The 11,513-nt window shown below is 45.2% G+C and overlaps 2 protein-coding genes across 2 annotated transcripts in view; one reads left to right on the top strand and one right to left on the bottom strand.

The window, feature by feature from the left end:
• The first annotated feature begins 469 nt into the window (after window positions 1–469).
• On the top strand, window positions 470–4,358 carry fam177a1 (family with sequence similarity 177 member A1). Its single transcript, XM_079752733.1, has 5 exons — window positions 470–583; window positions 1,117–1,302; window positions 1,703–1,769; window positions 2,326–2,423; window positions 2,796–4,358. Exons 1-5 carry the CDS (start codon window positions 515–517, stop codon window positions 3,027–3,029), a joined length of 654 nt encoding a protein of 217 aa, XP_079608859.1. The 5' UTR covers window positions 470–514; the 3' UTR covers window positions 3,030–4,358.
• A 2,403-nt stretch (window positions 4,359–6,761) lies between these two features.
• The window catches only part of LOC307086953 (uncharacterized protein), a gene marked incomplete at its 3' end in the record, with an annotated part of 28,386 nt that continues 23,634 nt past the window's right edge, over window positions 6,762–11,513 (bottom strand). The window contains exons 14-22 of the mRNA XM_079752299.1: window positions 11,318–11,439; window positions 10,704–11,063; window positions 10,171–10,321; window positions 9,521–9,693; window positions 8,892–9,075; window positions 8,352–8,447; window positions 7,955–7,998; window positions 7,698–7,836; window positions 6,762–7,384 (exon numbers count right to left, since the gene is read on the bottom strand). Of these exons, the coding sequence (XP_079608425.1) occupies window positions 6,762–7,384; window positions 7,698–7,836; window positions 7,955–7,998; window positions 8,352–8,447; window positions 8,892–9,075; window positions 9,521–9,693; window positions 10,171–10,321; window positions 10,704–11,063; window positions 11,318–11,439 (1,892 nt within the window). The remainder of the gene's footprint in view (window positions 7,385–7,697; window positions 7,837–7,954; window positions 7,999–8,351; window positions 8,448–8,891; window positions 9,076–9,520; window positions 9,694–10,170; window positions 10,322–10,703; window positions 11,064–11,317; window positions 11,440–11,513) is intronic.

The raw sequence follows: 11,513 nt of genomic DNA, 5'->3' as shown, positions 1-11,513 counted from the left end.
GATAAAATTGTATTAGAGAAACACAAGAAAAGTCAGCTGAGACTAAAATAAACACAAAAGTAGTTAAAACACACAGTGTGTTTACAGTGCTTAATTTACAGTGGTTTAGATGCATGTGATGAACAAGGTGGCAACAAAGGCTAATTGTATGGATTTTACAACCATTATTTAAACATTCAAAACAATTAATGAAACAAACAAATAGTTGTATGGAGATGATGTGTTGGAGGAAATAACATGACTCGTATAGCCTAACCCTAACCCTAAGCCTAAAAATTAAAATAATAATGATATATATATATTTTTTTTTTTTTGCCTTTTCTGAAAATATTTCAAGGCACCGTTATAACGGGTCCACGGACCGGCTCCGGTCCAGGGACCGGTGGTTGGGAAACACTGGTCATTTATTTTAATAGGCGTGACCGGAAGTCGTCGTGCGTTTGTGTACGTTCTCTTTTATTATTATAGGCAGAGGCTTCCTGTTTGGAAGTTGTTAGTAACCAGCGTCCCTGTAATGGCAGATTTGTCGTTGTATCTCACTAATGTCAACGTTTCACTTGGCCAAACCATGGAACCTGATAAGGTTAGATCATCCTCAATCTGCGTGCTTTTCTTTGTCTTATGGCTGCTACAAATCTTGGTTTAATTAGGTGTACAAAATACTTCCTTAGCAATAGCTCCAGCGCTGAAACGCTCGGTCACCCCAAACGACAACCGTATTTTGTTCCATGTTGTTTTCCCATCTTGAACAAACTCGTGGCATATCTGTATATTTATCTTTCTAAGCATGTGCGATCACGTCAAAGTTTTATGGACGCCAGTTGTTGACGATAGCAGGCTTATAGTACAAGTTGTCCTGTCTTAAGAAACACAATACCAGTAGGAAATTCAATGCAATAATACATCTGGAAAGGGAAACTCTTCTCCTGGTGTTCGCATTTTTCTTGTACTGAAGTTATTTTGGGCAGTGTTTAATGTTGTTATACCGTGCTAAATATAGAATGGACCACAATCTCATATCTCAGTGTTGTGGCTTATAACGATGAGTGACCAAAGTGTCAGGTGGTATGACATTTGTGACTCAATATATATATTTTTCTCTGGTTATCTTTCAAGAATTATGGGGCTGCTGACAATTTTGAGAGTGTGGAGATGGGAGAGGCTATAGATGAAGGAGGGAGAGTTAGAGTGCCTCGTAGAACCATCTTCTTCGCTAGCGGAGAAACTATGGAGGAGTACAGCACCGATGAAGAGGAGGATGAGGAGACGCCTATGAAGAAAGATGTTGTGACTGTGGACCCGGTAAGCTAATTTCAAAATTAGTTTGTTTCTGAAATTACAGACTGGACTTCTTGAGTTATTCCAGGTGCCAAATTGAAGGCAGAGGAATTTTGTGGAAAAGACCGTATAAGCATGTTGCTTCGCAGAGAAAAAAGTTCTGTAAATATAATCCACATCTGTTTGCATAAAGGAGTTTATGTGCACTGCACATCTCCAAAATCTCAACATGTGCCTCAGAGTGGACGGCCTGTAGAGAAACATCCTGTATACTAGTAGCACCATATAACTTAAAACGCACAGCCAAAATTGTACTTGCTTGGAATTTTTCTCTGAGATACATATGAATGTTTACAGTATTGGCAGCTGTAATGTTAGGTTCCCAATGCTGGTTTATATATGGCTTGTTTTCGGTGTGTTTTAGTCCAAACTCACCTGGGGCCCGTACTTCTGGTTCCACATGTGGAGAGCAGCTACCTCGACCGTTTCAGGTGAGCTTCTAAAGAAAGGATTTTGTTGCAATTCATAACTAAAGTAGCATTCATTAGGAGGGCTGAATAGGCTCAAAAATAATAATAATATTGTTTAACCCTTAACTGCAAGAAAGAGGCCAAATAGTTTCTAGTCATAGTTGTTTACACTAGTAATCTTGAAGGCACTTAGAACTTGTTTAACATATTCTAAATCGGGTTACAATTAGGGCTGCTGGAATCTAGAAAATCTGAATCATAATGATTCTAATTTTTTTATGTTTATTTTCTTATAAAAAAAATATAGCAGTTGGTGTATGTATGCAACATCCATATTTCACAAAAAAACTTTAAATAGGTAAATCTGAAATGTAAAAACAATCAAAGAATATACAATTCCCAAAGAATGGCATTACAAATTCCTAGGAATAGGAAATACTGAAAATACCTCTTTTACAGTGTTTTTTTTTACATCCAAAATGTACTTTCCTAGCCTTCTTTTGTTCAAAACTATTTATTTGGCTAGTGTTTGTGTATTACTTTACCAACAAAGTTATTTTCTATTTACCTTCTGCAGTGTGTGACTACATGGGAGAAAAAATGGCTTCTCTGTTCGGAATAACCACGCCCAAATACCAGTATGCCATCGATGAGTACTACCGCATTAAGAAAGAGGTACAATTCTACACGCACAGCTGGCAAGGGCAAATAAAAGGCATTGTTGGCCGTAACCGCGTCTTCCCACTGAAGTGACAGACTTGTGTAACAGTTGCTGAAGTGCTCTGCATTTCCCATTGTTCGTAACCTTATGATTTCCCATTGTTCGTAACCTTATGATTTCACATTGTTCGAAACCTTATGATTTCCCATTGTTCGTAACCTTATGATTTCCCATTGTTCGTAACCTTATGATTTCCCATTGTTCGTAACCTTATGATTTCCCATTGTTCGTAGCCTAATCATTTGCCTCAAATCACATTTTCACAAAGCGTTCGTACCGTCTCCTCGCACTTCTTTACCGACCGCCTCTGCCGTGTTCCTGCACAGGAGGAAGAGGAGGAGGAGGATAACCGGCTCTCCCTGGAGGCGGAGCACCGATTCAACCAGCGGCATGAGGGGGAGGAGGAGGAGGGGGGCGGCGGGGACAGCTTCCGCCTCTCCCAGCGCCCGGCCGCAGAGCAGCCGGCCGCCGCCTTCGTCAACATCAGCTTTGAGCTGGATCCCGAGCCGCCCCTGGTCGCCCCCGACACCAGCCGCGTGCCCTCCCCGCTCTCCTCCTGATGACGCGGCCCCGTAGGCTCGCTGCAGGTTCCCAAGTGCCCTCATTCCCAAAACGTCAAGCATCCGACTTGCCAATGCGTTCGTCCACCTATGACTTTAACCGTTTGTCCGTTTTTTTTGTTTTTTGTTTTTATTATATTTTGCGTTTTAACTGATTTATTTTTCGTCACCTATAAATAAGGACGATATGAGAAGGGATGTAAAAGTTACTGAAGTTTTTATTACTGGTGTTGCATTGGAGGAAGTATTGGAGGAAGAGCATGTTGGGACTTTTCCTAGACTGGGGTCTGGATAGTCAGGGCCGTTGTTCGGTATGAATTGTTCCTTGGATATAAATGTTTATCTAATCCTCAAGGAACGGGTACGTTATTATGTCCTGACTAATTTCTGACCGACTGTTTGTTTTCCATGTTGTGCAATGTTGAAGATTTGCATACACAAGAGGACCCACTTATTATTTCTCAGGAAACCTTGTTCTGGCCTCTTCTGTAGTCACCCAAACTGGTTTCTGTAATCCAGTTATTGAACTCTACATCTTGTTATTTTTTTACTAATGGAAAGTTTCTAAGAAATGTTGATGAGGCAAATACCGATTTGGTTCTGCCTCACTTGCAATTTTCAAACGTTATCTCATTTATTTTGTTTTTTATGAAAATTATTTTTTAAGGCATTATAGTTAGGGCTGAGGTAAAGAAATAAAATAACTTTATGGAAACTAGAAAAGCGATGAACTATATGCTAGTTTCTCTGAACTTCCAGGGAAGGAATCAACCGATTTCTCTTTGAATTTCTGTCACTGATAAGAGTACAACAAAGGGTCTTTTATGGTTCTGACAAGCACGTAAATATCAAAATGTTAATTACACAAAAAAGCTTTTTCAACTATTTTTAACTGCTTAACCAGCTTAGTCCTTTTTTTTACCAGCAGCTTTTATTTAAAAGAATACTTTTGTGGAACTGAATGGTGAATTTTAGACATGCATTTTCCAAAATTGGGAAGGAATGCCAAATAATAAAAATGCCTTAACTAATTAAAGAGACCTATACAGAACAGAAATAACTGGAAAGAGGGCAGTTGATAAAAGTCATCACAGCCAATAATAGTTCCAATACTGTTTTACATCTTGGCCATTGTGTTATTTCATCATAATCTCATTGTTTTCATTAAAGTTCGGTCTGATTTGTATGCAACTCTTATCTGTATTTATGCAGTAGTAATTGGAATCATTTCATTGTGGCCGATGCAATTTGCACATTTTGGAAAGGGCTAATGCACAGGCATTCAAATATTTGTTGTGGATCTATTGTTATAATTCAAAATAAAATGAAGACTTGTATTAAATGTAATTAATAAAACATTTGAAAAAGTTTTGAGGTATGTTTAATTAGTAGACAATTATAGATATAGCACATTTTACAAAAATTTGACCAACAGAATTTTTCTTGCGATGAGTACAATTGACCTGAACTTTCAGTCTAGTGTGGAGTTCTCAAGTCCATAAAGAGCAACTACATCCCAGAATCCTGCAGATCATAGGTACTCCGGTCCAGCTCTCTCAGACGGGAGTTGGAGCAGAGAACTGAGGCTTTTCAAGCTGACAGATCAGTGACATGTTTGATTCCTACATCATATAATGAAGGTCACATAAGCTATACTTAGACAAATATAAATTCACTTATTTTTTAACAATAGATATTGGTTTATTCAACTCATATAGGTATTACTACATATAGACCCCATACTGAACAAAAACAGTGTGATTTAGTGGAATTTCTATTGAAATCAGTCAGCTGTGGATAGCCATGAATGTCTTGTTTGCCTACAGAGATGTTTTGGAGAAATGACCACTGGCACCCATCTCAGAAGACCCTTCTCTGGAGCAGAGTAGTCATTCAGAGCCTCCCGATGTCAGTTACTGTTGGACCTCCTCCACCAAAGAAGGTGCGTTAAGCTCGTTCAGAGAGTGGAAACGATAGAAGTTTCTCTCGAGTTTCTCTTTTGCTAATCTTCTTCTTGATGTAACTGCCTGTTCCCTGATTGGTCCGTGAGCTACTTCCTGACCCACCAAGCAGACCTTGTAGGAGTATCTGATTAGCATAAATGACTAATACATGAAGAGCAGTCAGAAACTCCTGAAGGCTCATATGGACAAGAACCCTGTCCTGGTAGAGCGCACTCATCTTTAAAGATCTGAACATTCCCTGAGTACACAGAGGCTGCTCTGACATCGATGCGACACTGTTTCAGCTCTCCCATGATACTTCTTGTTTCCCTGTGTTGACTGAACCATCAGAAAGTGGATGTACATCTGAGTCAATGTTCTGGGCATCTCATCTCCATTCTGGGATGCTTTCCAGATGTGTACCAGTAATCCAACAGAACAGTGGGATGTTACACATGATGTGGAGGTGATTCTGTGAGATGATGGTGCTGGCCAGTGTCTTCTCTCTAAATCTCTTCGTTAAGTACTCCTCCTTCTGTTGCCCTCAGTAGGGATCTGATTGGCTGTAACAGGGCGTGTGGTCCTCGATATGCGAGCAGAGGGAAGCAGGTTCTGTCACTATAGTAACTATGAACTGCATAAAACCATTCGCCAGAAGACATGTTCAAACTTGACACCAACATCAGATGAAGAATGTTTCACAATTAAGATAGAGACAATAATGTAAAGCTGTCATTTATTTGAATGGACAAGTTTTATCATGTTGGAGAACATAATAGGGTTAAGTGAGGTAATTGTGTGAGCAGAGCCAACACCAGGGAAATCCTGCTGATCTCTCACTCATTCATGTCCATGAAGGAAGTAACAGTGTGATGCCTGATAAAGGATTCAGCCGATCAACTATCAAAAATATATCAAGGATTGTTCCTTTCTTGAATTCACCCTTGACTACGGTGAAAATAAGCGGACATAGACAAGAGGGAATACGCTTGGCAAAAGGACCAAACCAATACCAAGGCCCAAGTCATTGCCCTTTGTGATCTCTGAACAGACATGTCCACAGAACAGGTTGGCATGGGGGGGTTGGTGGAACTCTGCTAGATGCAAAAATCCTTTTTTGTTTACACTGGGGCACCAATCACCGTCTTTCCCGGACGCGACACTGTGCCAACGGGAATCAGTCATACTGCTGTCCACCTGGCTGGTTTTAGGATCGGTCTGCCCTGGTGTCATCACTGGTGCCCCACCCACCCCAGGCCCCTTAGCCCTGAATAGATGCCTCAGCAATTCAGCATTCAGTGGAAGTTGAAAGAATAAAAAATGTAAACAATTTAAACCTACATTTAAAACCTAATCTTACCAGACCAAGGAAAGTGTTAGGCAAAGGAATTACAAGAACCCACAAGAATGGACAAGAAACTAAAGATACAAGAAATGTGTTATAAATGCGTAAAATACCATCTCCCTTAAATAAAGTTGTATTATTCTCATGTGTCACCATTAGTGAAAAGGCTGATAAATCAGATTTCAGTAAAAAACGGATGTGAATCCAATCAATCATAACCCTAACCCAAAAATCATAATAGTGGAAAAGAGCTCAACCCTACGACAGACGAAAATGAACACACAGATCTGCAGTGCAGAGCGTACACGTTTCACTGCAATTTTGCATAAAAAGTGTTGGGTCATTTCATTTCACAATCTTATATCTATATATAAATATAAACGTACGGAATGAGCGTGGCGAGCAGGGCGACGCTCTAGACGTCACCCCCGGCCCTGTAGTCCCCTACTGTCGTCCAGAGTCTGCCTGGACTGTGGGGGTCTGTGTCAGGCCACTGGCGGCCGACGGAGGCGGCAAAGGGAGACTGGCGTGAGGAGTGTTTGGTTTGTCCCGCGGAGAGCTCTTCTCCCCAGCCGCCCCCGGCTCAGGGCTGACCCAGTACAGGAGCCTGGTGTGGTAGATCTCGAAGCAGGGGGCGGGACACAGGCCCGGCTGCCCCGGACAAAACCGGCAGTAGAAGTCTGTCGCCCCCTGCCCGGCCACGCCCACCCCAGTCTCCAAGCCCACCTCCTTGGCCTCCCCGCTCTCCTCCTTAGCCTCTGTCTCTGCCCGCACCTCCTCCTTGACGTGCCTCTTATGCTCAAGCGTCTCCGCCTCCTTCTCGTCCCCCTTTTCCGTTTCCCCCACTCGCACCTCGCCCGACCCCTCCTGCGACTCCTCCGTCCTCCCCCTCTTCCTCCCCCTGGGCCCCTCCTCCTGCTCCTCCTCCATTGCCCGTTTGCGCAGGTGGTGGCCGCAGACCACGCAGTCCACGCTGCCCCACAGCCTCTTGGCCAGGAAGTGGCGGTCGGTGAGACGCACCGGCAGGTGGTTGACGGGACGAGGTTCTGGAGCTGCGGTGGAGGAGTCTGCCGCGGAAACACAAAACCCGTACAGAAGAGTGAGCGGGGAAATGCAGTCATTCATTCATTCATTGGGGCTGCGTTGAGCCACAGGAAGACTACCATCCCCCTTCAGTGATTTCATACGCACAAAAGCCAACCAAACGCGGCGTGCTTACGGGCTTATGACGGACTGTACCCGATTATTATCATCATCAATGATCCATTGAGCCGAAGCCCTGTCCGCACTGCACGGCTGTGGGGCCTGCAGAAACGGGGAATCTGCAAGGGATTGATATACCAGGGTTCTTTGGAAGCGAACACAACGGTAAAGAGCTACCTGAGGTCTTGGCGGGTGGTTCTGGCAGCTGGCACATGGTCTCCTGGCTCAGTGTGAAAGGCCGACACAAAACTGACTTGTTCTTCACCTGGCAGCGGCGGGGCCCAGACGGGCGCATTGCGTCCGTCTGGGTGCTAGCCTGCGAACAGACACAGATGGAAACATACCGTCTCGTCTTAATCCTAGCTTCACTGAAGGTCCTGTAACCGTTTATTTAGTTGTTTATTTGTGCCGCCCTTTTGACTCACAGTACTTACATGGTATATCGTCTTGTCATGGGTGTAAGGAGTTGGAAGAGTGCCTACAAAGAGAAAAGATAATCAAATGTATAACATATACCACCAGAATGGGTATGAAAAGTAAATTACTATAAAAATATACATAAATCAGAGCTACATATATCCAAGAATAGCTCTATGCATTGATCAAGGGAATATTACATATGGCAAACATTGCAATTATTAGGCAAAGAAATACATTAATTGATTCAACGATTGATGAATCAACAATATATGAGCTATGTATGTATATGTTGTAACGCTATAGGTTTACACAAAAAAACGAGAAGGAAAAATCCATTATTGTAAAACTCAAACTGTGCACTGGAGTCATGAAGTGCAGAATCTCCTTTAAGCAGGTGGAAGGTGAACTGACCGGTAGCATGAGGCCGGGTGGCAGAGTCGCTGGCCAGGCAGACCAGGTCGCCCCCCACCGGGTTCATCTTGGAGGGATGGTTGGCCTGACTGGGTGCTGGAAGAGAGAGAGAGAGAGAGAGCGGTAGAGGGGTGGTTAGCTTAGCTGTGGTGGCATGACTACATTAACATTTGCATTTAGTGGACAAATTTAGCGGACCAACAATGAGTACAGTTGTCAGAAGAAAGAGAAACACCATATCGCTGTCGGTACAGTGAGAATGTTCAGTAAGGAAGTGCCAGGTACTGACAATCACTATGCTACCCAATGCCAAGTACTATTTTTAAGTGCCAGGACGTACAACAAACAATAAGTGTGTTCTGTAAGTGCCTAACTATTAATAATGACTATAATTATTACATTATATTCAAACAACACGACACTATTCCTTATGTTTATCTTAGCATGTTGCCGAGTATCATCTCGCAAAATGCACACACGCGCCTGTGCGCGTATGCGTGAAGACGACGTGGACAACAGACACCGATGCTGTCGTCCTACCGTGGGGCGGTGGTAGCGCGCGAACCGCAGCGGGGGGGTGGGCGTGGCGCAGGGCGCTGGCCTCAAAGTGCTGGTAGCAGTACTGCATCAGGCAGGCCAGGCCGCAGAAGTTGCGCACCGAGCTGGTGCACTGCAGCTTCTCCTCCAGATAGCCCCGCTGCCTGCAGCCGTCACACCGGGCCATCTGGACAAGGGGACAGACAGGCAGACACAGAGGCAGAGAGTGAGGGTGAAGTGTGACGTACCATCGTGCATTTCACTTAATAGTCTGTGACTATCTTTACCATGCAATAACACATAATAGGCACCTTTCAAAATTTCAATTAACGTTCATCTTTAACGTGACCCATTGAGCAGTGTTGCCCAATGGTTGTTCATCGGAGTCTGGTGAGACGACACAGCGGTCAAACGCTCACGACATTTGCCCAAAAGATTTGGAACAGCTTTGCCCTTTTTTCAATAGATGATAAGAAACATGTTCCTTAACCCATTTGTGCCGGCTGCTGCGCGGCGCAACATTGTATCTAGTAGATACACAAATAGGTTCAATGGATACAAAGAAAAAATCAAAGAACCGTTGCATTATTTGACCGTCGGTAAAGCCATCGCCAGCCGAGAGCGCCGCCTACCCCGTAGAAGAGCACCGTGTACTGGGACATGCAGTGCGGCCGGCAGAACTCCTCCACCCGCCCACCGTAGTGGCTGTGCACCATCTTCTGGCTCTCGCAGCCGCAGTAGGAGCAGGGCCTCCAGGGGCCCTTGCCCCCGGCCGTCACCTCCTCTCGGAACTGCTGCTTGCAGGCTTGAAGAGGGAGGTGGGGGGGAGTGGAGCATCGTTAAAACACATGGCAGCAAACAATGTGAAAAAGGAATTATCTCGTGTTGATGCAGACTTTGGCCGGTTGGCATTTTTATGCTTTATGATGAGTGAGACAGACAGGAAGGTATGAGAGAGAGGGGGGGGAGGACATGCAGCAAAGGACCGCGCGCAGGAATCCAACCCGGGTCGCTGCAGTCAGGACGGGGCCTTCATGGTACGCACTGTACCCGGTCAGCCACCGGGGCGCCCCGATTTCTGGCCTTTTTAATTATGGATATGAATATGATCACGCCGAATAAACACACGAACACGGCGAAGATCTGATCCATATTCACAAGAGACATGTCTGCCCTTTTTTCTGTATTGCCAAGTAAGCTTTCACGTACAAGGGTAGGAACCCCGGCGGGTGCTCGATGGAGATGGAGCGCGGAACAGAGGACCTGTTTGAAGATCACTCACTCTGGCTGCAGAACACGCGGTCCTGCTCATCGAAGGTCACCACCTCAAACACCACGTTGTCAAGCTTGCAGCTCTCGCACGGCGCCATGATGTTCTTCTGGGTCTTGTACTGCTCACAGCACGCCGCGTCGCAGAACATGGAGATACGACCCTGCAGGCCGAGCGGAGTTAGCGTTACTAGCAGTGGAGAGGGTTGCTGAGCAACAGGACCACAGCCTCTACGGGTGGCCAGTTAGCAGATGGTAATAGACAGGATAGAATAGGGAGCCGATGTTTTATAGGAGACATTGCTCTTCAATTTATTTTAGATTTCCTTATATTTTAAATAAAATGTTCACTCTTTTATAAATGTTTATCCATGTAACCTCGACTCAATTGCTTTAAGTTAAGCATTAACTCACCGTAACTCCCCCCACCACTATACGCCCTACCTTTGCAGCTTTGTCATGATAAGGTGTGTGTGTGTGTGTGTGTGTGTGTGTGTGTGTGTGTGTGTGTGTGTGTGTGTGTGTGTGTCTCTCTCTCTGCCTCACCTTGTAGCTGAAGAGAAGCGGCTTGGTGTCAAACCGTTCGTTGCACTGGTGGCAGGTCAGGTGGCTGTGTGTGGGCGGGGCTTGAGTCAGGGCGTGGCCTGGCGAGGAGGGTGGGGCCAGGTGGGCCTGGGAGGCCAGATCGCTGTAGGAGGGCTCCAGCGGGGGCACCGAGGTGACCCTGCTGTGGGCGTTGGGGTAGGTCACTTGGGGCACGGACCTGTCGAGACGCGGCACCGGGGACTCAGCCCTGCTCACGGGCCCCGGCAGCGGTCCGTCTGTGAGGGGGGGCGGGGCAGAGGAGTAGGAGGGGCTGCTGGTGGCGCCGTTCACCAGGCTGGGCTGAGAGCTGGTCTCCTCTTTCTGTTGGATCACAGAGAACCGTCAAACTGAGGTGCACCCATTGGAGAGAGACTGCCCATTTATTTAACATTCTATCATTTCACAAGGTTTTATTTGATTTTGCTGCTCATATTTCAGTCCAGCATACAAATTGTTCTAAACCAAGCAATAGCCAACATATTATACAAGTCCAGCACATATATATAATGTCCGATACATACTGCATAAGTTAGGCTATTATGTTTTTTATCAGAATGAAATGAGGCTTTCAGTACCTGTAACCTAAACAAAGAGACACAGTCGTGGGAGCAGAAGTTTCGGATGTGGCCATCCGACATGGCCAAATGGTACTGAGGGACCTTGTTGAAATTGCACTGGGAGCACGGGAACGCCGTACCTGGGGAGGGCATCCGGGTAAAGAGAAGGACGGTCTACAGTTACACCTCAAGAAGCCGAGAAGCAGAGCTCCTC

Source organism: Pollachius pollachius (genome assembly GCF_949987615.1).
Source record: "Pollachius pollachius genome assembly, chromosome: 15".
NCBI classification, from domain to species: domain Eukaryota; kingdom Metazoa; phylum Chordata; class Actinopteri; order Gadiformes; family Gadidae; genus Pollachius; species Pollachius pollachius.
This window is presented reverse-complemented; position numbering and strand designations above follow the sequence as displayed.